Source organism: Prionailurus viverrinus, chromosome D4 (genome assembly GCF_022837055.1).
Source record: "Prionailurus viverrinus isolate Anna chromosome D4, UM_Priviv_1.0, whole genome shotgun sequence".
Classification (NCBI taxonomy): domain Eukaryota; kingdom Metazoa; phylum Chordata; class Mammalia; order Carnivora; family Felidae; genus Prionailurus; species Prionailurus viverrinus.
Window position 1 is genome coordinate 3,536,417 of NC_062573.1, and position 26,773 is coordinate 3,563,189.

At 44.1% G+C, this 26,773-nt stretch overlaps 1 protein-coding gene across 5 annotated transcripts; it reads right to left on the reverse strand.

Annotated features, from left to right (window-relative positions):
• Positions 1-26,466, reverse strand: RABEPK (Rab9 effector protein with kelch motifs). Of its 5 annotated transcripts, none has more exons than XM_047830226.1 (8): positions 26,445-26,466; positions 18,993-19,051; positions 16,416-16,573; positions 12,088-12,240; positions 7,368-7,529; positions 3,804-3,953; positions 1,772-1,921; positions 1-1,195 (listed from the first exon to the last, which is right to left on the reverse strand). In XM_047830226.1, the coding sequence occupies exons 1-8, from the start codon at positions 26,445-26,447 to the stop codon at positions 903-905; spliced, it is 1,128 nt and encodes a 375-aa protein (XP_047686182.1). In that variant the 5' UTR covers positions 26,448-26,466; the 3' UTR covers positions 1-902. The 5 variants fall into 5 exon arrangements, with proteins under 5 accessions (XP_047686182.1, XP_047686184.1, XP_047686183.1 ...); XM_047830228.1 differs by lacking the exon at positions 26,445-26,466 and adding an exon at positions 21,207-21,225; XM_047830227.1 differs by lacking the exon at positions 26,445-26,466 and adding an exon at positions 21,029-21,103.
• Positions 26,467-26,773: the final 307 nt, after the last annotated feature.

Sequence of the window (26,773 nt, forward strand, 5' to 3'; positions counted from 1 at the left end):
TAATTTTAGGATATAAAGTATTTTATTTTTTATAAAAGTATATTTTAAACTCCCACTATGTCAGAATCTTCATCTCTGAAATTTCTTACTAGTTGTCTGGAGTTGGGGTCTAGGATGGTGAGAAATTACTTTAAGCCCTATTACAACTGTGGATCAAAGGTAGTCATTTGTATCAAGGGAGGTTCAAGATTACTTGGATTGGCTTCCTGAGGGAAAAGGATGATCTAGATAAATGATTTTACATGATCGAAAAGGGCAGGCTCTCTGGTGCTGATATGAAACTCAATACTGCCCAAGGATAGATATTTTATGGGGTGGGCAATGGGCTAAAAGGTTAATTTTCTAACGTGTCAGAACTGGAACCTGATGGCATGACTGTTTTTAGTCGGAGGCCCACACTTCTGCAGTGCCCCAGAAGCATTTGGACAAGCATGGAGTATACCAAGGGTGTTCAGGCCAAGTTCAATACAACGGTTAAAAGTGACCTGCAGTGCTGTATGTTGTGGGGTTAGCAGGTGGATAGGAAAGACAAGGGCCAGTCTTCATCCCTGTCCCCAGTGGCTCTCACATGCCAACAGGCTGCACCTCTTTCTAGAGAGCAGCTACTAGATGAATACTAGAAAGATAGGCTTCAACCTGTAAATGTCCACACTATGGTTTCTACAGCTTAATTCTCCAACATTTTTGTGATCAGTATCTTGACGAATCACACTTACCACCTAAGTTGTATTGCTGGCAAAACCCTTTATATAATAGAGGTTTTTGCACTGGGCTATCCATTTCTTCGCCTCCCAAATTAGGTAAGAGAGGGATATATAGTGCAGAAAATATTTCGGAGGTATAAAATAGCTAAGGTTTCATTTAACTTCCCTGAAAAGTTGTCATTTAATAAAAGTGTGGGATTAGTCAACTACAGTCACAATACAGTCACTATAGATTTCCCCTTCTGTATTCATCCCGCCGAACACAAAACAAAGCAGTGTGTCAGTCTGACTTTCCTCGTGTGAGTCACCACCTTGGGTCACTCCTTTGCTGGTGGAATCCCCTTTCTCAGCATCACAGTTCAGAGTGAGAGAATTGGAATCTTCTTCCTCAGAAGTACACATCACTGGCCATGGAATGACACACATGGAATGATCCAATCGTCCAGGGGGGAGAGAAGTATCAAATTTAAGCAAGGTCCAATGCTGCTTTTCTGTGTTAGAAAAAACAATATACACAAAGGCTCTGCGTCAAAAAATTTCCAGAAATGCTCAGTGATTTGCTGTTATCACTAAGTACTAGCAGAAATAAGAAATAAAAGGAAAAAAAAAAATCTATTGGCAGTGTTACTGCTTTCATGATGTCATTCCCTATAAGTTTGGTTTTCATTCCTTTGGGTTATTATTTTTGACAGAGCGGGGGAGAGTGTGTGCATGTGCGCAGGGGAGGGGCAGAGGGAGAGGGAGAATTATTTTTAAGTTTTGGGTTTTTTTTTTTTTAATTTATTTACTTTGAGAGAGACTGCAAGCAGGGGAAGGGCAGAGGGAGAGAGGAAGAATCTCAGGCAGGCTCTGTGCTGTCTGTGCAGAGCCTGACACGGGGCTCAAACTCGTGAAACTTTGAGATCATGACCAGAGCCAAAATCAAGAGTCAGACACTTAACCACCCAGGCACCCCTGATTCCTTTAGATTTAGATGCGGAGGGACCAAAATGAAAAACTAAAGCGCTGTGATACTTTTCAAAGAATGGTCACATTAGTTTAAAGATCCACAGTGAACACCTGCTCACCTATGTGATACCGATGCATTGTGTCCAGTGCTCCTGTGGGAGTCATCCCTCCAAAGATGTACAGGTGTTTCCCCACAGCCACAGCTGAGTGGGCAGCACAGGCTGCGGGAGATGCCCCCGTGGGACTTAGCTGCTGCCATTTCATCTCATCTGCCAAGAGAAAGAAAGTGGGTACAACACGGCCTAGAATATGGATTCAACCTTACTTGTCAGACTTTTGTAGTTTGCAAACCAATCACTGAAGCTCATTCACCAAGCACTCTAAGTATTACAAGGTTTATTACTTGGGGGAGCTTGAGATTCTGTTTGGGTGGTCCGGGGAGGGAGGAGAGGCTCCGGAATCTGTAGTTTTAACAAGCACCTCAGGTAATTCTGAGGTAAGTGGTCTTTGGAGCCCACTGAGTGATACTGTCTTTGGTGACTCACCATTTACTATTTTGGAGCCCACAGGAGGGGAGTTCCATGTCTGCGTGTGTGCATTTTAAATGTTAGCAGTTCCTTAGCAACTCTGTGAGTGCTGGCTAGACACTAAATATTTTGCTCGCTTAATTCTCCTAACAGCCCCAAGAAACTGCTATTACTTCTGTCTACCCTCGTTCTTACATTTGAGGAAATGGAATTAAAGAGGGCGAGGCTTGTCCGAGATCCCACAGCTAGCAAGAAGCACAGCTATGATACTCAGGTCTGACTCCAGAACCTGTGTTCTCTCCACCGTAATGTGCTGCCTCCAACACCTACTCCCAACCTATTTGTGCAAGGATATTTGTGTCTTTTCAAACAAGCATTGAAATGAGGCAAGATATTATTGGATTTTAGGTTTAGAGAATTACTAGAGTAGGAAAAGAAGAGAAATAACCAGGAAGTAGCTCCTCAGCACAAGCAAATAGGACTTTTTTTTTAAGTTTATTTTGGAAAAGACAGCGCAGGGGTGCACGAGTGCATATGAGTAGGGGAGGTGCAGAGACAGGGAAATAGAGAAACCCAAGCAAGCATAGTGATTTGCTGTCCGCTGCGGGTTCGATCCCACGGGTTCAATTCCACGATCAGTGAGATCAAGACTTGAAATCCAGAGTTGGACCGCTTAACTGACTGAGCCACCCAGGCACCCCAGGACTTTCTTTTTTCTAAATAAGCATTACAACCCCAGCTGACCGCTGCAGGGAACACTTCCGTGAAGATGTTTTCCATTTGTCACTTCAAGGCAGGGGCCCAGCATCTCAGGGTTGGAAGGGAGAATCACTCAGCCGAGCCAAAACTCTAGCCAACATAAGAATCCCAGCCAGTGTCACTTGGCCTCAGATGTCACCAAGCCAGAGAACTCATTGTTGGGCAAGGCAGCCCAATACACTGAGCAGCAGTTCTCATGCCTTCTGCCCACAGCTCCAATTCTTATAGTCTAGGGCAATGCAGAACATGTTCATTTGCTTGTCTGTCCACCCAAGATGCATACTCATCACCTGCAATCTGCCAGATACTGTGTTAAGTGCTGGAAACATACCGGGGAGACAGAAAAAGCCTCTGCCCTAAGGGAGCTCATCATCTAAACGAATAACCCAGAATGAGTCCAGGATCTCTAAGACATGTCAGCCCTTCAGACACTGAAAGACGATTCTCCCATTCTCCCCAGCTTTCCTCTTCCAGGGGTTTTTAACCATTTTGCATGGCAATTCTGGTCCCCAACGCCCAGACATACTCCGAGGACACACATATCCCTCACGGGCATAGGGTTAATGGCTAATGGCGGTCAGGGAATCCAGTCAGGGAACCCAAAGCATAATGAGTTTTAATGAAAGAGCAGGGTTGTTGGAAACATAAGAGATAACTCATGGCTGGTACATAGCAAGTACACAGAAAATTATTGCTTTCATTGGTATTATTATTTATTATTATTTAGGCCACATTTGCCAGAAATCTAGCCAAGATTCCACTGGCTGGCCAAATCACCCACACTTAAGAGCAAGGCTATATTCTATCAAAGTATATTTTATTTCATTTTAAGCAGATAACTGCCCATGCCCTCTACCCTACTTACTTATATCAATGCAGTGGAGATCATCGTAGAATTTGTCCCCTGCCAAGCCTCCATGGATGAAGAGCTTTGTCTCTGCTGCCACCATCACATGACCATGCCGGGGGGATGGAGGTTTTCCAAGGGTCTCTGGCTGTGACCAGGTCAGAGTGTCTAGAAAAGTAGTCATTGGCATCAGATGAAAAAGCTATGAAGCCAGAACATGAGAAATACACCCAAGCTTCACTCCTCAGCAAGCAGAGACGCTGAAAGCAAAAAGTGACCTGGGGACATTCACTCCAACTTGCCAACTCAATCCAGACCTCCTTCCTTCTACGACCTGTAGAGCCTCTGCTTGGACACTTTCAGGGCTGGAGAATTCACTACCTACCACGCCTGCCCATTCTACTGGGCTTTAGGAAACCATTCCTCGCTTTGAATTTAAAAAGACCTCCTTTAAGCTTCAACCTGGAACGGCAGCAAAATGAAAAAAAGAATAGTCTGCTTCTTCTGTGACAGGTCTCAGAGTCTTTTTTTTTTTTTTCCAAGACAATACCCTTAATTGACTTGCTGGAAGCATGGGAAAATAAGGCTACTTTTGAAGTTAGCAGGGCCTGCTGGAGCAGCAGTATAGGATAACAGACCAGGGAAGTTGGAGTGAAAACTGGGTCATTTCACTGAATAACTTCGTGGCCTTGCACCAGTTCATTCTCTAAGCTCTAGCCTCTACAGTTGTAAGATGGGGATAGAGATAATACCTGCTTCTCAGGGTTGAAGTATGCATCAAGTGAGATAAGCACAGAGAAAGTATTCAATTCATGAGAGTTTGTGTGAGAATTACTGTTTGTGGTATGCCTGAAGGTTGTGCACGGAGCCCCGCCGTTCAAAGGAATACAATCTGAAATAATCTGAAAAAGGTTTACGCATAAACACGTTCGTCACGGCATTGTTTGTAATAAAGAATGGAAAATAGCTTAAGTGCACAGACAAGTGAATAGTTGTTATTGCTACAGTCATGATAGAATACTGTGCATTTATTTAAAATGTTGAAGAGTGGAGGGGGTCCCTGGGTGGTTCAGCCAGTTGAGCTTCTGGCTCTTGATTTCCTCTCAGGTCATGTTCTCACAGGTTTGCGAGTTTGAGCCCCATGTCAGGCTCTGTGCTGGTAGTGCAGAGCCTGCTTGGGATTCTCTCTCTCTCCCTTCCCCCCCTCACCATCTTTCTCCCTCTATCTCTCTCTCAAATAAATAAATAAACTTAAAAAAAAAAAAGCAAAAAAAAAAAAATGTTGAAGATTGGGGCGCCTGGCTGGCTCCGTTGGTAGAGCATGTGACTCTTAATCTCAGGGTCATCAGTTCAAGCCCCACGTTGGGTGTGGAGCCTACTTAAAACAAACAAACAAACAAACAAGCAAATAAATAAAATTGTTGAAGACTTCATGATCACAGGAGAACTGTGCTTAAGTGCAAAATACAAGACACAAATATTACACGTGAAATTATTTCTGCTTTTTTTTAAATATTTTTTTTAATTTTTTTTGTTTATTTATTTTTGAGAGAGAGAGCATGAACGGGGGAGGGTGAGAGAGAGAGGGAGACACAGAATCTGAAACAGGCTCCAGGCTCTGAGCTGTCAGCACAGAGCCCGATGCGGGGCTCAAACTCACGGACTGCGAGATCATGACCTGAGCCGAAGTCGGTTGCCCAACCGACTGAGCCACCCAGGCGCCCCTATTTCTGCTTTTTTTAATTTTTATTTTTAAAAATATTTGTTAATGTTTACTTATTTTTGAGAGAGAGACAGAGCACGAGCAGGGGAGAGGCAGAGAGGGAGCCCCCAGAATCTGAAGCAGGCTCCAGGCTCCGAGCTGTCAGCACAGAGCCCCATGCGGGGCTCGAACCCACAAACTGTGAGATCATGACCCGAACCAAAGTCGGGCTCTCAACTGACTGAACCACCCAGGCGCTCCTATTTCTGCTATTTTTTTAAAAAATTTTAATTAAGTAAGCTCTGCCCCCAATGTGAGGCTTGAACTCATAATCCTGAGATTAAGAGTCACTATGTTCTCACGGTTTGTGAGTTTAAGCCCCACATAAGGCTCTGTACTCACAAGTGTGGAACCTGCTTGAGATTCTCTCTCTCCCTCCCTTTTTGCCCCTGCCCTACTCTCGCTCTCTCAAAATAAATAGACAAACTTACGAAACTTTTTTTGAAATAAAAAGTGCTTTAAAAAAATTGCAAACACCATTCTTTCTGGAAAGAGAAAAGTCATACTATACTCTGTCTCCAGTCTTCCAATTTCACTTTATAAGTTTGAAATTTTGCTTACTGCATCTTCTCAACAAAAGGCTACATCTCTCTTAAAAAACACACACGAAGACTACTTTTGTCACATGTTATTTATAAATCGCTATTCATAAATGCCTACCAGTAAGCCGAAGAAATGCAAATAAATGTTCCTTATACAAAAATTTGACCAGAGGGCTCAAAATTCTAAACGTTTATATCATTTCACCCAGCAATTCCACTTCTCAGCATCTATTCCACATAAGTGTTTGTAACACACACAAAAATTAATTTATGTTCACTGTGGCGCTGTCAGCAAAAAGTCCATCAGTAAGAAAATGACTGAATAAATAAGGAATACCCACAGGATATGCTCTGCAAGGAAACCGGTTGTGACTTAGAAGACATCCATGACGTATGATTAAATGAAGGGATGATAACACAGTTCATGTCCCTTAGGTGCCGCCGATATGCCAGGCACTGTGCTATGCACTGCATGACATTATCTTATTTAATCTTCCCAGTTCTTTTTAGTAGGGGCACTATTACCATTTCTATTTTACAGATCAACAAACCTAGACCTAGAAAGATTAACTAGTCACAAGTAATACAGGGGTGCCTGGGTGGCTCAGTCGATTAAACATCTGGCTCTTGATCTCAGCCCAGGTCTTGATCTCAGGGTTGTGAGTTCAAGTCCCGTGTTGGGCCCCATGTCGGGCTCAGCACTGGGCGTGAAGCCTACTTAAAAAAAAAAAAAAGCAATACAGAAAGTTTGTGTCAGATCTGGTCCTGAGTCCAGGTTATGTGGCTACAAAGGGCATGTTTTCAACTACTAAGATTTAGCCTCACCCCTGCAAAAGTAAGCTATAGAACTGTATTTATTATCTGATTCCATGTATGTGTTTTAAAGTTTTTATGTAACTTCAAAATTCATTGAAATTTCATAAACGCATAAGAATGTCCGGAAGGAGACATTAGGAACTGCTAACAATATTTACCTCTGTTTATGTAGTGGGAAGGAAAAGCTAAAGGGGAAACTCTATTTTCTTTATAAATGACACTTTATGTTAATGTTTCTTTATAAATGACACTTTATGTTAAAGTGATCATTTACACCTTTTTAAATGCAAATTTTGCTGTGGGAAGAAGATATTAGCTAAGGGATACACCGAAGACATCTAGAAGAGAGACACTCAGACAAAGTGTCATTTTCTAACCTCTTCTTCCTACACCAGGTAAGCTGCAGGCCAGGGTGGCTCTGACCTGGTAAGTGGCAACCCTGGGGTGCCCTCCAGTCCATACTTGCGTCAAACACATGCAGCTTCACATCCTGCACAGGCTGGGCGCCTCTCTCTCCGCCCCCAAAGACATACAGCTGGTTTCCAATGGCTGCAGACGATGTGTGGAATGTTCTTGGGCATGGCGGGGGGCTGGTCACCTCCGGCATGGTCCAAGTCCTGGTTTCTGGTTTAGAGAGAGAAGGCAGTCACCTAAAATATCCAGGCTGATGGGCCTCTCATCTTGACTCTGAGGCCAGGCAGGGTTACCTTTCATACCCCTATCCCCAAGGGGGACAGCAAAGGCCTAGGCAGGGTTCTTGTGCCACCCAAGTCAAGGAGGGGTAGCAGGTGATACTTAGAATTTTCCCAGATAGAGGCAAATCCCCAAGACTGAAAAAGTCACACATGAAATGAAGAATGAGGTCGATTTGATTTTGGAGGCCTTCCTTCAAACGTCCTCTCTGAACGCTCTTCTGCTTTGCTGACTACCCTGCCCTGTGCCCATTCAGAGGAGACCAACATCTGCTAAAATGCATACCCACTAGAGGTGAGAACTAAATGTGCCAAATTACCCCAGACTATGTGGCATTAAATGAAAGTAGACAAAGTTATCACAGTTTCAGTAGTAACAATAATTGTTCCTTATAAATAGTAAGTGCTAAGTAAATATTAGTTCTCCATTTTACAGATAAGAGAATTGAAGCAGAGACAGATGAAGTCATTTGTTTAAAATGACATGGCTAGGGGCACCTGGCTGGCTCAGTCAGTGGAGCGTGTGACTTTTGATTTTGGGGTTGTGAGTTTGAGCCCAACGTTGGGTGTAGAGATTTACTTAAAAAATAAAACCTTGGGGCGCCTGGGTGGCTCAGTTGGTTAAGGGTCCGACTTTGGCTCAGGTAGTGATCTCACGGTTCGTGGGTTTGAGCCCCGCGTCGGGCTCTGTGCTGACAGCTCGGAGCCTGCTTCAGATTCTGTGTCCCACTCTCTCTCTGCCCCTCCCTTGCTCATGCTCTGTCTCTCTCTCTCAAAAATAAAATAAACAAGGGGGACAAAACAGAAGAGACTCATAAACATGGAGAACAAACTGAGGGTTGCTGGAGGGGTTGTGGGAGGGGGGATGGGCTAAATGGGTAAGGGGCATTAAGGAATCTACTCCTGAAATCATTGTTTCACTATATGCTAACTAATTTGGATGTAAGTTTAAAAAAATAAAAAATTAAATTTAAAAAAATGATAAAATAAAATAAACATTGAAAAAATTTTTTAAAAAACAAATAAAAAATAAAATCTTAAAAAAAAATACAGGGACATAGCTAATAAATGGCTGACTTGGGATTCAAATTCCATCTTGATTAACACCAAGATCTAGGTGTTTTCCCCTCATCTGACTTGAGAATAAAATTTCACTACCTTGGGAGGTGCAAAGAAGCTTATTTCTTTTTAGAGTGAAGCATGAGTTTTATAGAAACAGACGCATTACATTGAGTATCTTCCTTGTGCAGAATCATTGCCCTTAACCTTCTGTCTTGTCATTATCCACTCAACTCTAGCAGGTGGCTGGAAAGTATCCTCATTTTGCAGATGAGGGAACTGAAGCTCAGAACATGCAAGTTCTTTCCCCCAGGTCACAGTGCTTGTGAGTAGCAGAGCAGAGGTTTGAACTCAGTTCTGTCAAGACTCCCACACTCGTGCACTGCAACACACCAGGGATTATTTCTCGTCTAGGAAATTCTGTGCCTTTTGTAAAGGTCTTCGTTCAGTACACAGAGTACCACAGGAAGCATCTGGAATATGTATTGGACTCAAGCATGAACCTTGAGATGAAACAAGTCTCAGCCTATATCTAAAGCAAAATGTCATTATCTCTATAGCTACAGACCTTGGAGAGCTTTTAGATCTTGGGAGTGGGGGGTTAGTCGATGCTCAGCCTCCAGGACCAGAAGATCCTGGGACCGTGTTGCTGCCAAGTCAAACGCTGGCACAAATAATCACAAAGGACTCCTAAGCCATTTGGCGGACCAGCCTTAGTAACAAAACGGCTAATGATGCACTCACATTTTTCCTATATCTTGGGCATGGTGTCAAATTATACTATCTAGGAGAGAAAATGGATCTGGTAGAAAATCAATTCCTCTGACAGACGGTTTCCAAATTCTCAGTATTTTATTCAAATGGATGCCATCGTTGAAAGTCAGAAGCCCAGGGATCCAGAACTGATTTCCATCTGCCAAGCCACAGTTACGTCAACCACCACCACCACAATTATTGAGCATTAACTATGCGCCACATACTGAGTTTATTTGAATCCTTGCCAAACTTAACCAGGTAGAAACTATTACTATCCCCAAATGACAGAAGACCAACTGTCTGCAAACAAGCATCTTAGTGATAGAGCACTGGGCAAGAGTTGACTGGCATGTGAAAAATGTCCAGGTTGCTAATCATTAACAAAATGCATAGTTAAAGAATTAGATATAAGCTTTTTGGGCTATCCAATTAGCAGTGTTTAAAAATGATAAATTCAGGGGCGTCTGGGTGGCTCAGTCAGTTAATCATCTGACTCTTGGTTTCAGCTCAGGTCATGATCTGATGGTTGCGAGATAGAGCCCCACGTCAGGCTCCATGCTGGATATGGAGCCTGCTTGGGATTCTCTCTCCTCCCTCCCCTTCCTCTCCCCTGTTCACTGTCTCTCTCTCTCTCTCTCTCTCAAAAAAAAAAAAAAAAAGATAAATTCAAGGGTGGCTGGCTGGCTCAGTCAGTGGGGCATGCAACTCTTGATCTCGGGGTTGTGAGTTCAAGCCCCACCTTGGGCATAGAGATTACTTAAAAATAAAATATTTTTTTAAAAAAAGATAAATTCAAAGTCAGCCAGGAGTGAAAATGCACTATTAAACACAGCTGGAGAGAGAAGCAGTTGGAAAATTCTGGAGAGAAATTGGGTAGCATGTATCAAAAGTCTTAAAGTTCACAGTGTTTTGTTTTGTTTTGTTTTAGCAGAACAAAGGAGATAGATAGAAGTTTACTGAATATACCACAATGGAATGGCAGGCAGAACAGTGAAGGAAAGGCTGTCAGGCTCAATGTTTTATATAGTCTTTTTATTCCTAGGCATGAATTCTAAGCAAATAATTGTCAATGACTTCTGAGCAAAGATGTTCACTGCTTTGTTGTTTATAATGGTGTAAATCTGACAACCAAATGATGGTATTGTCACAAAATGGAGTATCATGCCGCCATTAAAGGTGATGTTACAGCAATGTCAGCAGGAAATAATTTCTGCAGTAATTATGAATTTTAAAAGGAAAAAGGTACAACAGTGTGCTGGTGAAATAGTATGAACTCAGGCTTACAAAAATGCAGAGAAATAAAAGAAAGGAAGTACTGAGATGTTCTCAGTAGCCTTAATGTCACAGGATTGTGGATGCCTTTTGTCCACTTACTTACACTTTCCAAAAATTTTTTTAATTTGTTTTCAATGTTTATTTTTAAATTTTTTTTAATGTTTATTTATTTTTGACAGAGAGAGAGAGAGAGACGGAGCATGAGCGGGGGAGGGGCAGAGAGAGAGGGAGACACAGAGTCCGAAACAGGCTCCAGGCTCTGAGCTGTCAGCACAGAGCCCGGACGCAGGGCTCGAATTCATGGACCTCGAGATCATGATCTGAGCTGAACTCAGACGCTCAACTGACTGAGCCACCCAGCTGCCCCCACTTTTCAAATATTTTAAAATGAATTTTATTTATTTATTTACTTACTTATATTTATTTATATATGTATTTATTTTTTGAGAGAGAGAGAGCCTGTGCTAGAGAGGGAGAGGGGTAGAGGCGGGGAGAGAGAGAGAAAATCTTAAGCAGGCTCCGCACTCAGCACAGAACCTGATGTGCAGGGTCAATCCCACGACCGTGAGATCATGACCTGAGCCAAAATCAAGAGTCGGATACTCAACCGACTAAGCCACCCAGGCGCCCCTTATTATATTTATAAAGAGAAAACAACAACAACAAAATTTTAATTATAATTTGTAACAAAAGACAAGTCCACCTCCCATGGGTGGTTCAGCAACAATCTCTTAGAAGAGATGTTCCCAAACTGCTTTGTCAGTGAGGAAACTGCCAGTGAGACTGGGTAGGAACTTTGCACTGTTTGGCTAAAAGAAACATAATAGGAGGATCTAGGTCAGGGTTTCTTAACTTTGGCACTATTGGCATTTGAGACTAGATAATTCGCTATTCTGGGGGGCTGTCCTGGGCATTACAGGGGGGACAGCAGCATCTCTGGCCTCTGCCCGCTAGATGCGAGTAGCAACTGCCCATGCTCCATGTTTGATCACCAAAAATGTGTCCAGACATGGCCAAACGTCCCCTGAGGGACACAATCGCCCCCAGTTAAGACCCCCTGATCTAGCTGACAGGTTCTAGGCTAGCTGAGTCACTGACTCTCTTAGGACTTTAGGAAAGTCACTTCCCCTGGACCTGGGTCGCCCACTTGGCATAACAGTTCTCTGAAGTTTCTTCCAGTTTCGGCTTTTGACAAATTGACAATTGCAAGTGTTACGAGATGAGGGGGTGGGGGAAATGCAGTTCTGTTATTTTCAGATTTTGCCAGAAGTTAAAATTCCTGTTTTCTACGAGGCCAGCAAGTTGAACAGATTATTCAGTACAATCCAAATGAGTTTTGCTATAGGAATTGGAATTGGCTTTCTTTCTTTAGGTAAATAAAAGAACCTTTGGCTACTTACCAGGATTTAGAACTTGTAGGCAATTTCGATTTCCTGACTGGTCAGCACCTCCAAACACCCAGATGGTATGAGGAGCACAAGAGGGAACAAAGCTGGCATGCTCGTACCGGGGCAAGAGGCCCTCCGAGGTGGCTAAATCCCACCGGTGTGTTCCTAGAAAACATTTCACTCAGTTCCTGCACTGGAACTGCCACTGTAGTTTATGTCAGTTGACAAACGTGGGGGCGAGTAGTGAGGAGAAAAAGTCGAAAGCATAACCACCACAACCATCAGATCACTGGCAGGGAATATGGTCAAATTCCAAAAAGTTCTGTAATAGAATTTCGGGGGCTGTCTGCCTAGTCTATAAACCCTCCGCTATGGAAACTGTCCCCATTCTCCCAACCAGAGAGGTGGAGATCCCAGAAGATCTGTTTGTACTACACCTTGACTTTCTAGCTTCAGCTCATTGGGTCAAAGGTAGTTACTTGACCCCAAATGGGTCAATCAGATCTTCCCTCCCAAGAATCTGGAATTCGAACAGATTTCTGGATTTCTTCTTGCATGTATGGAGAAGCAGCTAAAGCCAAAGTATGGAGAAGAGAAAGAAAGAAACATCTACATAAAGAAGACCTTGGGGTTGTGGGAGGGGGGATGGGCGAAATGGGTCAGGGGCACTAAGGAATCTACTCCTGAAATCATTGTTGCACTGTGTGCTAACTAATTTGGATGTAAATTTAAAAAAATAAAAAATAAAACAAGTTAAAATTTAAAAAAAAGAAAAGAAATACCAAATAACTACAAAAAAAAAAAAAAAAAAGATCTCCTCAGGGATGAGGGAGGAGGTAGATGATCTCTGACAGTTTTCCAATTCCTGCTTCTACTCTCTCCTGAGTCTAGGCTTTATCTCCTATGTTTAGATTCTTCCCTATTTTTGCTGGTTTAAGAGAGTTTCTGTTACCTGCAGCTAAATGATTTCTGGCTAAAACAAGCTCACAACTGCTCAGGGAAGTAAGACAGTAGCCCCATTTTATAGGACACTGAAGCCCAAATGGTTTACACAGGTTAACCAGAGTCACAAAGCTAGTAATAATAGGTCACACCAAAAATATAAGTGGACTACACAGCGAGTTTCTTGAGGGCTGGAAGAAATTTTAATTGCCTTTGAATTCCTAGTGCAGGGTGTAGAAATTCAAGTGCCTACATAGGAGGGAACGTGGCAAGTTGGGGGATGAGAACCCCATTTGACAGGCGGGGCAGCTCAGTGCCAAAAATCTGTTGCCATGTAGACATACAGGCCTACTGATGTCAGATCTTCCAAAATCATCAAGAGAAGCCAAAGCATCTCAATTCTTATATGTAGACCCTTGTACATTTGGCTGGTAAACAACTTAGATTCAATCAATAATAGCGACTTTGCATGGGCCTAACAAAACACGTATGGGGGTCTGCCATCGTGTAGAGCACATGGTGGTCACCATCCGTTCGTTTTCCATTCATCATCCATCTATCCAAATACTTAGAAAGCACCTACTCTGTGCCAAGTGCTATGGTAGTGGCTGGGGGTACAGTGATGAGTAATATAACCATGTTCCTTGTTTCCAAAGAGCTTATACTCCTGTGGGGAAGACAGATAAGAAATAATCACACGTGGTAAGAGCTGTGAAGTGGAATAAGGATGGGGAAGTACAGGATACTATGGAAATAGAGAAGGTGGTTGTGACATTGTGATTTATATTAAGAAATATATATGTGATCTTGGGGCACCTGGGTAGCTCAGTCGGTTAAACATTTGACTCTTGATTCCGGCTCAGGTCATGATCTCACGGTTCGTGAGATCGAGCCCCGCATCTGTTGTCAGCACAGAGCCTGCTTGGGATTCTCCCTCTCCCTGTCTCTCTCTCAAAATAAATAAAAAATATAAAAAAGAAAGAAAGGAAGAAAAGAAAGAGAAAGAAAGAAAGAAAGAAAGAAAGAAAGAAAGAAAGAAAGAAAGAGAAAGAAAGGGAGGGAGGAAGGAAGAAATATATATGTGATCTCTGTCAGTTCCAGGCACAGAGGTCTTAAAACCCTTGGAATTTCCCAAGTGATAAGATTGAAAAGGGTGTCTTTTATAAAAAGCCCCTGTCAACCACACCTGGATTTATGTTTATGAGGTGACTTCTGGAAAGCCCTAAGGATGGGGCTGGTTGCCAGGGGAACCAACCATATGATTAGAGGGTTGGAACTTTCACCTAGCCTCCCACATCCACTGCTGGGAAAGGCTGAATCAATCACCAATGGCCAGTAATTTAATCAATCATGCCTGCATAAAGAAGCCTCCAGAAAAAAACAGGTATTTGGTGAGCATCCAGGTCGGTAACCACGAGGAGGTACTGGGAGGATTGTGCACCCTCAGAGTAAGGATGCTCTGTGCCCTTCTCCCCATACCTTGCGCTATGCATCTCTTCTATCTGGCTGTTCCTGAATTATATCCTTTTATAATAAAGCAGTAATCTAATATGTAAGCTATTTTCCTAAGTTCTCTAAGCCACTCTAGCAAATTAATGGAACCGTAGGGATCATGGGACTCTCCAATTTATAGCTGGTAGGTCAGAAGCATAGGCAACAGCCTGGACTTGGGGTTAGTGTCTGCAGTGGGACAGGGGCAGGACAGTTCTATGGGACCGAGCCCTTAACCTGTGAGAATGTGATGCTAAGTCCAACTGGATCTTGTCAGAACTGAATCGAGTTGTAGGACACCCAGAGGGTGTTGCAGAATTGTTTGGTATGGGGAGAGACTCCCAGACGTTTGGTGGCCAGAAATAAAGTATTGAGACTAGTGCTGGGAGGAGAGACAGGAGTAGAGAAGGAAAACAGGATTTCTCCTTTCCAGTGGTACTGCCTAAACTAGCCCAGAAGTATCAGGGAAAGCTTTCTGATGGAAGTGGCAGTTAATGTGGGATCTGAAAGAGGAATAGTAGCCAGGTGATAAGGAAAGGGAAGAGCCTTCCAAGCAGAGGGAACTATAGGTGCAAAGGTTTGGAAGCCAGAATTTAAGACATGTTCAAGGAACTGAAAGATACTCAGGGTAGCAAATATGGGTTTGGGAGAGCCAAGAAAGGAGCTGGGAAAGGCTTGAAATGTAGGAATGACATGGTCAGATTTGTATTTTAGACAATACTGTCTAGGTATGGAAAATGCACGTACGGTGCATTTACGGGGTAAACTTGGAAGCAGGGAGACCAGAAAAGAGGCTGTTGTTATGTCCAGTTGAAGAGTAATAACGTTTAGGGGTACCTGGGTGGCTCAGTCGGTTAAGTGTCTGACTCTTGATTTTGGCTCAGGTCATGATCTCACTGTTCGTGGGTTCGAGCCCCTCACTGGGCTCTGTGCTGACAGTGCAGAGCCTGCTTGGGATTTTCTCCCTCTCTCCCTCTCTCTCTGTCCCCGCCTCCCCTCAAAACAAACAAACAAACAAACAAACAAACAAACAAACAAACAAACAAACTTTAGGGGCGTCTGGGTGGCTCAGTCGGTTAAGCATCCAACTTCAGCTTAGGTCATGATCTTGCGGTTTTTGAGTTCGAGCCCTGCGTCGGGCTCGGTGCTGACAGCTCAGAGCCTGGAGCCTGCTTTGGATTCTGTGTCTCCTCCTTTCTCTGCCCCTCCCATGCTCATGCTCTGTCTCTCTCTGTCTCTTAATAATAAATAAAAGTTAAAAAAAAATAAACAAACAACTTCAGGGACACCTGGGTGGCTCAGTCGGTTAAGTGTCTGACTCTTGGTTTCAGTTCAAGTCATGGTCTCATGGTCCTTGAGATTGAGCCCCGCAAAGGGCTCTGCACTGTCAATGTGGAGCTTGCTTGGGATTTTCTCTCCTCTCTCTCTGGGCCCTTCTCCCTGGCTTGCTCGCTCTCTTTCAAAATAAATAAATCAACATTAAAAAAACTCTTTAAAAAAATAGGCTTTAAAACAAAAAGAGAGAGAAGTAAAAATACTTGGACTGCAGTAGTAGTAGTGGAAATGGACAGATGTGGGTGAAGATAGAGACGTTTAGGGCTTGGTGATTAATGAATTATGTGGATGGAAGAGGAGGTGGAGCCATCAATATCTCCCAGAAAAATATCTGATGAAGCAATGGTTGGATGTCCAGGGCTCTATAGAGACTCTTTCACCCCCCAAAATGAGGTATTGGTTGGTGGACGTCTGCTGAGACGTTAGGGGCCTCTCAGTGACGTTCATTTTCTTAGAGGAAAACCCTGCTCTCTGGTCTCAACCAGTGTTCTTACGAATGGTCTGGTCATGGCCGGTAGCACAAGCCCTGCTCTCTGGCCACAGGGCATGGGCTCCGCAGCTGTTGGTCTTACCCAGATCCATGGTGTGCACATCTGAGAAGCTCCTGCTTGGATCTGCTCCCCCAACAATGAAGACCTTCCCTCTCTTGGCATCACCAACTGGGGGTAAATATGAACAGCTGTGGCCAACCCGAGCACAGGGGCTGTCTCCAGGGGGGGTCAAGGTGTACCTGCCAAAGGAAGGATGTATTCAGGAGACCTGAGCGGAGAATAAATGGGGCCGTGTGTTCTTTCCACTCCTCATGAAATACTCACCAGAATGAAGAGTCTTATACATACACCCACCTTAAGTTGTATCCACCAAAGCAGTATTTCCCTCATTGATAATTGTCCCTACATTTGCACCATAACCTTTGACTTTTCAATTTTGTCACCACTTGTAGCTCACATTAGCCTAATGGGGTTGCACTGGACTAGTAATTGTCCCCATTTGGCAGACAGGGAAACTGACACCCAGAAAAGTTCAGTGGTGTGTCCCAGCACGAGATGGTACCTGTGAGCATGGTTTGTGAATTCCCAGCTCAGGTGCTTTTGAGATGTGTGACCTTTTAGAAGTCATTTAACCTTTCTGAACCTTAGTTTCCTCATTTGGACAGTGAGGTTGGCAATAGTTCTTTGCTGTGAAGATAAGATGAAGTCTTGTAACAGTGCAGGGAAGGACTCAGTAAATGGTGGCTGGAGCTTTATGGCCACTCACGTAGGAACCTACAGCCCCAACGATCCTGCCGCTAACCCATGATGCTCTGTCAAGGAATATTCTCCAAAATGTACAGATTTTAAGAGCTTTTCCAGATTATTCAGAAAGCTTGACTCAGAAGCCAGAGCTAGGACTCTGAAAAAATCAAATACAGGATCCATTCATCCCATTCTCTAAAGTCCCTCTGAATGCCAACCAAAAAACATAATTCAAACTTCCCGGTTGGAAAAGAAGATTCGGTAGCTATTTTTCAGGCACTGGCTCATTAGACCTCTCAGGCATCTGGTACTGCTGACTCTTTCCTCTTTCTTGTACCTTTCTCCTCACCTGGCTTCCCCACATCCCTTCCTTTTGGTTCTCTACCCATTGTTCTGGCTGCTCTTTTCTGTTTTCTTGCTCTGACTCCTTTCCTACCAGCTTTCTCCTAACCCTTAATACCCTTGGATTCTCTTCTCAGTCTGTGTTCACTTACCCTGTCAAGTTCATCTGCACTGATGGTCTCAATTTACCACCCATCTACATACTCATCAGCGATTTCCAGTCTCAATTTCTTTTCCAGATCCCTCTTCTGACAACCAGATTCACATACCCTATGATCACCTGATGATTACTAACAATGTACCGTGTAGGCTGTGAACTGCGTTACAATTCTGGTTTCCCTTAATCTGTACAAAACCCCTTTGAGGACGGTACTATTATCACCATCTGATTTTTACAACTGAGAACCCGAGACTTAGAAAGGTTAAATAACTTACCCAAGAGCACACAGCCACCCAGATACGTGGTGAATATGACAAAAAGTCCCTGCCTTCAGAGCCCTCACAGACTAGTTGGGAAGAGAAACATTAAACAGGTAATTTCACAAATACCCATTTTATTTTAATTGTGCTATAAAGGAGTACAGGATATATATAGGGATATATACTATGAGAACATATCCTAAGGGGGCCTCAGCCTGTAAGGAGAGGTGTGAGAGGGAGGGGGTCAGAGAAGGCTTCCTGAAGAAGCACCATTTGAACTGAGCTCTGAAGTATGAGAAGTTAGGTGGACAAAGAGAGGAATGAAAAGATGGAGGGAAAGAGTGACCCAGGTAGAGATCAGCACATACAGTACCTGAGTGGGCAGTGCAAGGCATGTTAAGGAAGAGAAAGAGAACAAAGGATGAGTAAGGGTACCAGAGGTTGGAAAAGACAGACAGGGACAGCTGGGCCATTTTAAGGACTGGTTTTTATCTTAAGATCAAAGAGGCACAAAAGGGTTTTAAACCAGGGAATGCCAGGAGCAGATTTACGTTGGCTAGAGAGCAGGAGGGGACATGGGGAAGCCAAACTGGAGACCCTCCTCTCCAAGGTCCTGCAGAAGCATTGTCTCCTCTCTACAGCCTTCTGTGAGCCCTCCTTCAGTACTGATCACATTCACCGCCATCACCTGCTTAGTCCGTAACCCCCACTACTAGGAGACTATTCACCTTTGTACCCTCAGCACCTACACAGCAGCGGCCCGTCAGGCCATTGTTAGTTGAATAAAGCGTTGGTTGAGCAAGCAACCAAGAAGCAGTAAGGCCAGTTTAATCCAAATCCAATTCCCTGAGAATCTTAAAAATGAGTCACAGCTTGAGGGAAGACACAGTGTTGGAGCTGTGGATGCCAGATGGTCAGTGCCTTATTCTTCCTAGTAAATGGATTTTAATAAAATCAACATCTGCTCTGTGATAATTATTGCCCCACTATCTTTCCTCTGAAGACCTTTTCAGACAGTTTGAGTCTAATTACCAGCAACTACAGACAGCTTCGTCTCTACCCTTTCACAGAGATGATCAAATATGTTAGTAAACTACTTATAAATGAAACAAAAACTCTTGTTTTTCTCTGTCTGAATCCTTCCTTACAGACCATGTTGCTTTCCTGGGCTTGTCTCCAGGCCCCAAGACTGGCAGCAGCTTCATGGTGTCCTATGCATAAGAAAGAAAGGCACTTTTTAGACACACAGGACAAATCAGGTCACTTCCTTCTTTAAAACCTTTCCTTTTGATGTGCCGATTTCTAGGGCTTGGTTCATCTGAATAAGCATTACCAACCTTTTGATATAAACTTAAATTTGGGAGGCAAATATAACACAACTTTATTGACACAATTACAGGGTTTTTCTTTATTATGTTTTATTTATTTTTGAGAAAGAGAGACAGAGGGTGAACAGGGGAGGGGCAGAGAGAGAGGGAGACACAGAATCCGAAACAGGCTCCAGGCTCTGAGCTATCAGAAAAGAGCACGACGTGGGACTCCAACTCACAAACTGTGAGATTAAGACCTGAGCCAAAGTCAGATGCCTAACTGACTAAGCTACTCAGGGCCCCCCAATTACAGAGGTTTTTTTGGCTAAAGTTTTCTGTCTGTCTGTGATTTTCATGGAGAAGGGACATATGTCAAAATATTTTCAGGGGTGGGGCGCCTGGGTGGCTCAGTGAGTTAAGCGCCTGACTCTTGATTTTGGCTGGGGCCATGATCTCACAGTTGGGGGGGGATCAAGCCCCATGTCAGGCTTTGCACTGACAGCACAGAGCCTGCTTGGGATTCTCTCTCTCCCTCTATCTCTGTCCCCTCCCCCCCCCCCATGCTCTAGCTCTCTCTCTCAAAATAAATGAACATTAAAAAAATATTTGCAAGGGTCATAAGATGTTTATACTCGTCAAAAGATAAAATATTTTATATTTTATTTTTTTTTAAGCTTTATTAATTTATTTTAGAGGTGCCTGGGTGGCTCAGTCAGTTGAGTGTCTGACTTAGGCTCAGGTCATGATCTCACAGTTTGTGAGTTCGAAACTCAGATCATCAGGCTCTGTGCTGACAGCTCGGAGCCTGGAGCCTGCTTCACATTCTGTGTCTCTCTGCTCCCCACTCACGCTCTGTCTCTCTCTCTCTCTCGCTCTCAAAAATAAAATAAAAACATTAAAAAAAATTTCTTTTAGTCATGTCTGCACCCAACACGGGGCTCGAACTCACAACCCTAAGATCAAGACTCACATGTTCTCCTGACTGAGCCAGCCAGGCACCCCAAAAGATAAAATACCTTAAAAGGTTGAGAAATACTGATCTCTGGGATAAATCCATGCCTCAGCATGGCATTCAAAGCCTTCTGGACTCAACCTTTTTCCCAGGGACTCACCTCCACTGCTATCGTGAGCTACTGTTGCTATATTTGTTGTTTCTAACATGTCAGGCCCTTTCATATCTCGCATCTGCGTGTTACTTCTGGTACCTGAAATGTCCCTTCCCTTCTGGTCAACTAGGAAACTCCCAACCTCCAAAGCCCAGTTCAAAAGTCCCTCCCTCAGTATAACCTTCCCTGATTTGTTGTTTTCCATTTACATCCTCAAGTTACTTCCTTCTCCCTCTGAAGGCTATCAATGAAGTCACCATCATTGCAGGGATCACTCTGAATGTGATTATCCATTTAAAAGTCCCTAGATTAGATTCTAGAGTAAATTCCAACAGAGCTGGGCCTCTCAGATTCATTCAAAGAACCTACCAACGGGCCCCGGCTTAGAGTAGAATTGAGGGATGAGTGAATGAAGAAAGAACATAGATGAGATTTCTGGGAGATGAACGAATAAATCCAACTTTTGGCCTAAGCCACTGACCGCGGTCCCCAAAGCCCAGTGGGTAAACTTCGTATGAGCGGAGACTTCATTGCAGCTACCTCTGCCAGTCCCATCCCCCAGTTCCATCCCCGCGTGGCAGCGACAGAGGACACGGTGTCGGGAGAGAACAGGCTGGTTTCTTTCCGTCAATGAGGCCGGCCGGAACCCGAGCACGCCCTCCCCAGGGCTCTTCACCCGGCCCGGGCCCACTCCCCTAAAGGATGCGGCGGCTCCCGCCCAGGATCGCGTCAAACCCACGGCCCGGACACCCCCAGACCCCAACCGCATTACCTGCGGCAGCTTAGGAAGGTCCCGGACTGTGGCTCCGCCCCTAACATGGGCGGGGGTTGTGCCTTCGCCCCGCCCCCAGACCCGGAAGAGCGGGACTGCCAACCGCTCGCCGTCTCCCCGCGTCATTGGCCCGGTCCCCAGGGCGCGCCCTTTGGAAGGGGACCGGGAGGGCTCCTACCCGCCAGGAATGTCGGTCTGGCTGTGCGTGCCTCGGGAGCCAAACTGGCCGGCCGTCCCTGGGGCCTTTCCTCCCCGGCGGAGTAAATAAGCCAGGGCTCCTTGGAAACGACTTAACAAGCAAAGTGCAGGGGGTTGGGCATCGGCTTAGAGGACCCAAATTCCTTCGGCAGCTGGGCTCCCCTGAAGGAGCTAGGGTGTTTTCAGTTCCAGCGGATGTTATAAATGGTTTTTGAAATGGTTTCACAGACCCTTTCCTAGGTGTGAAATGTCCCTGCTTGGTCTTAGGTCAGTTCAAGCTTTGGTGTGTTAAGCAGCTGACTCATTCCATAATTAGCGTTTGTAACTATGGCAGGCACTATGCTGAACCAAACGTGGCCCCTGGCCTCTTGGAGTTTACAGTCTAACTAGAGAGCGAGAGTAAACAGAAAAATAATTAGGTACATTTGCAAAAAGTGCAAGGAATAAAATGTTCATCGACGAGAGCATTTGGGGGGAAGTTACTTTTCTCTGGGCCTCAGTGTCACTCATCTGTAAAATAGAGCTGGTAAGATTTCTGTCACAAGGTTATGGCGGGGAATAAATGAGCTAATGAATATAAAACGCTCAGTTCACAGCGGCTGGCATAGAGCTGGTCCTCTGCAAAGTATAATGCTATTCCTATAAATAAACTCTAGACACTAGTCCTGAGCTAGACTGCTCATCTGCATTACCTCTGATCTCCATGAGCATAGGTTCTCTGCAGCTTTCCTGAAAATGCAGAGCTGACTCACCTATGTATATGTTCCAGAGAATCCCACAATCACTTAGGAGGGCTGAGGCCAGTTGTTGTGTCATAGGAAACAGGAAAAAGCTAAGGAAGGAGATCTCAGGAGCTCCTGAAGTATAGTGCCTAGTGGGAACCAGACAGCCATGCTTGGGTTCAAATCCAGGCTCCAGCACTAACCATCTAACCCTGACATTTACCAAGTTCATGATTTTTCCTGAGCCCTACTTTCCTCATCTCTTGGATAGGATCATAATACCCTGAATACCAATTCTTGAAATTATAACAGGAATTTATTAACATTAAAAAAATTTTTTTAATGTTTATTTTTGAGAGAGAGGGAGGTAGAGCATAGCAGGGAGGTACAGAGAGGGGAGGACAGAGGATCTGAGGTGGGCTCTGTGCTGACAGCAGAGAGCCCGATGCAGGGCTTGAACTCATGAATCATGAGATCATGACCGGAGCCAAAGTCTACCACTTAACCGACTGAACCACTCAGGCTACCCTATAACGGGAATTTATTGACAAAATGGAATTCGAGGTCTGCAGCTCTCCTCACTGCTCAAATATCTTATTTCAAACACCTGGAGTCTTTATGAGTTCCCATTATTAATGGAAAAATCTCCATTGCTGTCTGCCACATTCAGTCATTCTGCTCTCCTTCAGGAAAGAAAACCAAGGCTAAGTTGGCTCTGCCATATGTCCATGTACATCTTGATGGAGATTCTGCTCAGAGCTGTGGAATGCTCTGATGGGCCCTGTGTCTTTTGGCTAGCTCCATTTCAAGATTCCAAAGTGGAGTTGCACATAAATAAGAAAAATTGGAAGAGGTCTGTGGGCAAAACGGCAACCAACTTTCATTGTGAGACCTATGCTTTACACTAGAAGTCACATTTCAGAAATTGCTGGAAGGAAATTTTGAGATCAATTTTTAAAATGGAGGGGCGCCTGGGTGGCGTAGTCGGTTGGGCGTCCGACTTCAGCCAGGTCACGATCTCGCGGTCTGTTGAGTTCGAGCCCCGCGTCGGGCTCTGGGCTGATGGCTCAGAGCCTGGAGCCTGTTTCCGATTCTGTGTCTCCCTCTCTCTCTGCCCCTCCCCCGTTCATGCTCTGTCTCTCTCTGTCCCAAAAATAGATAAACGTTGGAAAAAAAAAATTTTAAATGGAAATTGAGGGGGCACCTGGGTGGCTTAGTCAGTTAAGTGACCAACTTTGGCTCAGGTTCGAGTCCTGCGTCAGGCTCTGTGCTGACAGCTCAGAGCCTAAAGCCTGCTTCGGATTCTGTGTCTCCCTCTCTCTCTGCCCCTTCCCCACTCGCACTCTGTCTCTGTCTCTGTCAAAATTAAATAAACATTAAACAAAACTTTAAAAAATGGAAATTGAGGCCCAGAGAACTTACAAAGAACTAGCCTACATAAATGGCAGAAACAGGAGCCTGGATTTACTGCTTTGCCAAGGAACACCAAGAACACATTCCAGGGGGCGCCTGCCTGGCTCAGGCAGTAGAGTATGCGACTCTTGACCTCAGGGTCCTGAGTTTGAACCACACATTGGGGGAGGAGTCTACTTTAAAAAAAAAGAAAAAAAGAACACATGGCAGTCAGCATGTTCTGTACAGTTTTCAAAGTAAATGACCGATGTGTCTATTACCTCTTCTAAGAGCTCACCAAACGCTCTGAAGAATGCTTCCCTCATCTCTCTCTGCTGTGGATGTCAAGAGTGAGGTTCACTGACTGAGGTGGGGCTGCAGGAGGGAGTTTGCCAGATGGTTTGGTAATGTGGGAACTGCCCCCTGCTTTCGCTGCAAGGGGATACCATCTGCTTTCATTACCTACCTGTTCACTGACGTATCGGAGAGGGAAACAATGATGCTGATGACACCTTCCTTTCAAGCACATTATAGTTTGTAAAGAACAGTCATGTCCATCCCCCTACTTGCCCTCCTTCCCAGTTCTGAGAAAGTATCTTGAGTAGGATTAATTCCCAGTTACTGAGGTTCAGAGCCAAAAAAGTGAATTGCCATCTTTCTAAAGAGGACTGTAATCATAATTTTAAAACCTCAAAAATAAGAGCATCTTTTCCTCATTTGGAATTTTTTCTCCAAGAAATTCTGAGCATGCCACCCTTATGTTGTTGTTGTTTTTTTTTTCCTAAAATCTCAAATGTTACCTCTTCAGAAAGGCCTTCCCTGCTCACCTAATACTAAGAGCTAACACATTGCACTCACTCTGTACATGTTATCATTTTAAGCCCTTTCTATATACTAACTCTGTTAACCCTCAGTACAAGTCTATACAGTAAGTATTATGCTTATCATCTCCATACGATATGATGGCAGTTATTACCTCCATAGAGAAGCCAAGAAAACTGAGGCACCAAAAGGATAAATAACCTTGCCAAAATCATGGTACGAGTAAGAGAGCCTAGACTTGAACTCGACCATCTGGTGCTGGAGTCTGCACACTTTACCTCTACTATATTGCCAACCTAGGGTGCCTGGGTGGACCAGCCGGTTAAGCATCTGACTTGATTTTGGCTCAGGTCATGATCTCACGGTTTGTGAGTTCAAGCCCTGCCGTCCCCTCCCCGCCTCATCCATCCCCATGTCGGCCCTACACTGACAGTGCGGAGCCTGCCTGGGGTTCTCTCTCTCCCCTTCTCTCTCTGCACCTCCCCAAGTTTAAGTAAGTAAACTTAAAAGAAAAATATACCGCCAACCTAAAGTAGGCTTCTTCCACTCCATTTTTCTTACTTACAGTACCCCTCCTTTCCCTTTTTAGCACTAATCACACACTGCAATTAGGTATTTGCTTATTTATATGTATATCATTTGTCTCCTCTGTCTCCATGAGGGGAAGGATCATATCTGTCTCATTCACATTATAAGTGCTATATAACTATTTAGTGAATAAATGAAGAAATGTATGCTTGTGGGCATCATTCATTCTGTAACACACTTAAAAATTTTTTTAAGGAGGGGCAGAGAAAGAGAGGAAGAAAGAAAGAATCCCAAGCAGACTCTGCATTGTCAGCGCAGAGCCAGATGCAGAGCTCAAACTCAAGAACTGTGAGGTCATGACCCAGCCGAAACCAAGAGTCAGATGCTTAACCAAATGAGCCACCCGGGCACTCTGCAACAAACTAAAAATTAATTTTAGGGGTGCCCAGGTGGCTCAGTCACTACTGAGCTGTCACTACAGCATGTGCCTCTTGATCTCGGAGTTGTGGGTGTGAGTCCCACATGGGGTGTAGAGATTACTTAAAAAGAAAATCTTAAAAAAAATAATTTTACTTTGAAACAATTTCACAATTACAGAATAGCTGGAAAGAACTTCACTCGGAGGTCTCATTAAAGTTTAGTCAAATGTCCCCCAAATACACTTTAGTGCAAGAAGATCCAGTCCTGGGTCACTCGAACAACAAATATTGAGCACCTGCTAGTTTTGGATTTTATAAGTCTCCTAAGTGGTCTCTCAACTGCAACAACTACCTACTACAATCTCATACAGCAACCAGAGTGATACTTTTATTTTTTGTTAAAAAAATTTTTTTAACGTTTATTTATTATTGAGAGACAGAGACAGAGCATGAGCATGGAAGGGGCAGAGAGAGGAGACACAGAATCTGAAGGAGGCTCCAGGCTCTGAGCTGTTAGCACAGAGCCTGACGCGGGCCTGGAACTCACAAACCCAGCGAGATTATTATCTGAGCCGAAGTCAGACGCTCAACCAACTGAGCCACCCAGGCACCCCAGAGAGTGATCCTTTTAAAATGAGTTACGCATGTTACTCCTCTGCTCGAAACATTGCCGTAACTCCCTATTAGATTAAAAGTAAAACCGTTCTTTTCTCTCATCTCCTCTCCTCTTGCTCCAACCACACTAATCTTCCCATTTCCAAAATTCCATCTAGATATGCTTCCACCTTAAGTTCTCTGTGCCAACCTCTTCCCTATAATTGCCCTCAAGTGTCTGACTGGCTAACTCCCCTACCTCTGGTGGTTCTTAGAAATACATCACCCCATCTCCCTATACTGCTCCCCCACCCCAGCACTTATCACTTTCTAAAATGCTGTAGTTATGTATTATGTTGTTTATGTTCTGTCTCCTCTTCTAGAATGTACTTACAGACAGAGGATAGAGATCTTTGTCTATTTTGCTTGCTCAATATCCTAAATGCCTACAACAGTACCTGGCATGCAGTTGGTGTTCAACAAATAGCTGTTAAATGAACAATTGTTGGTTATACTAAGTGCCAGGTTCTGTTTTTTGCACTGGGAGTAGAACAGAAGACTCCCTGCCATCATCAGACTCACACTGAAGCGTACTTAAACCAGTTAGACCTATGTTCCAACCTCGGCTCCTATGCCTAGTTCCTGTGTGTTTGGGGCAAGTTACTTAACCTCTCTGAACCTTGGTTTCCTATCAACTGTTATGAAAATTAAACGGAAAAACAGCATTTATATATCATTTACCATCAGAAACGCTTAATCACTGCTTCCTTTTCTCCAAGGCTGCAAGATTGGTAGCCTGATGTCCCTGACAGGCTTAGACGAGGTTTTCACGAGGACTTGGATAAGCACAAACAGGTTATTATGGCGAGGCTTACCCAATTTTTAAGATGTTTTGGTGGCAGAATGCTTAAAAGGGTCGAACCGAGAAACCAAGGAATGGCTAGAGTCACCTACTTTGTCTTTTTGCATCGGAAAAGCCTCTCTGGGCCGATAGAAGTGAAAGTCTAAAGGAAGGGAAGGGGAGTAAAAGTGAAGTAGCGGGCCACTACTAAAAACTACAAATCCCAGAA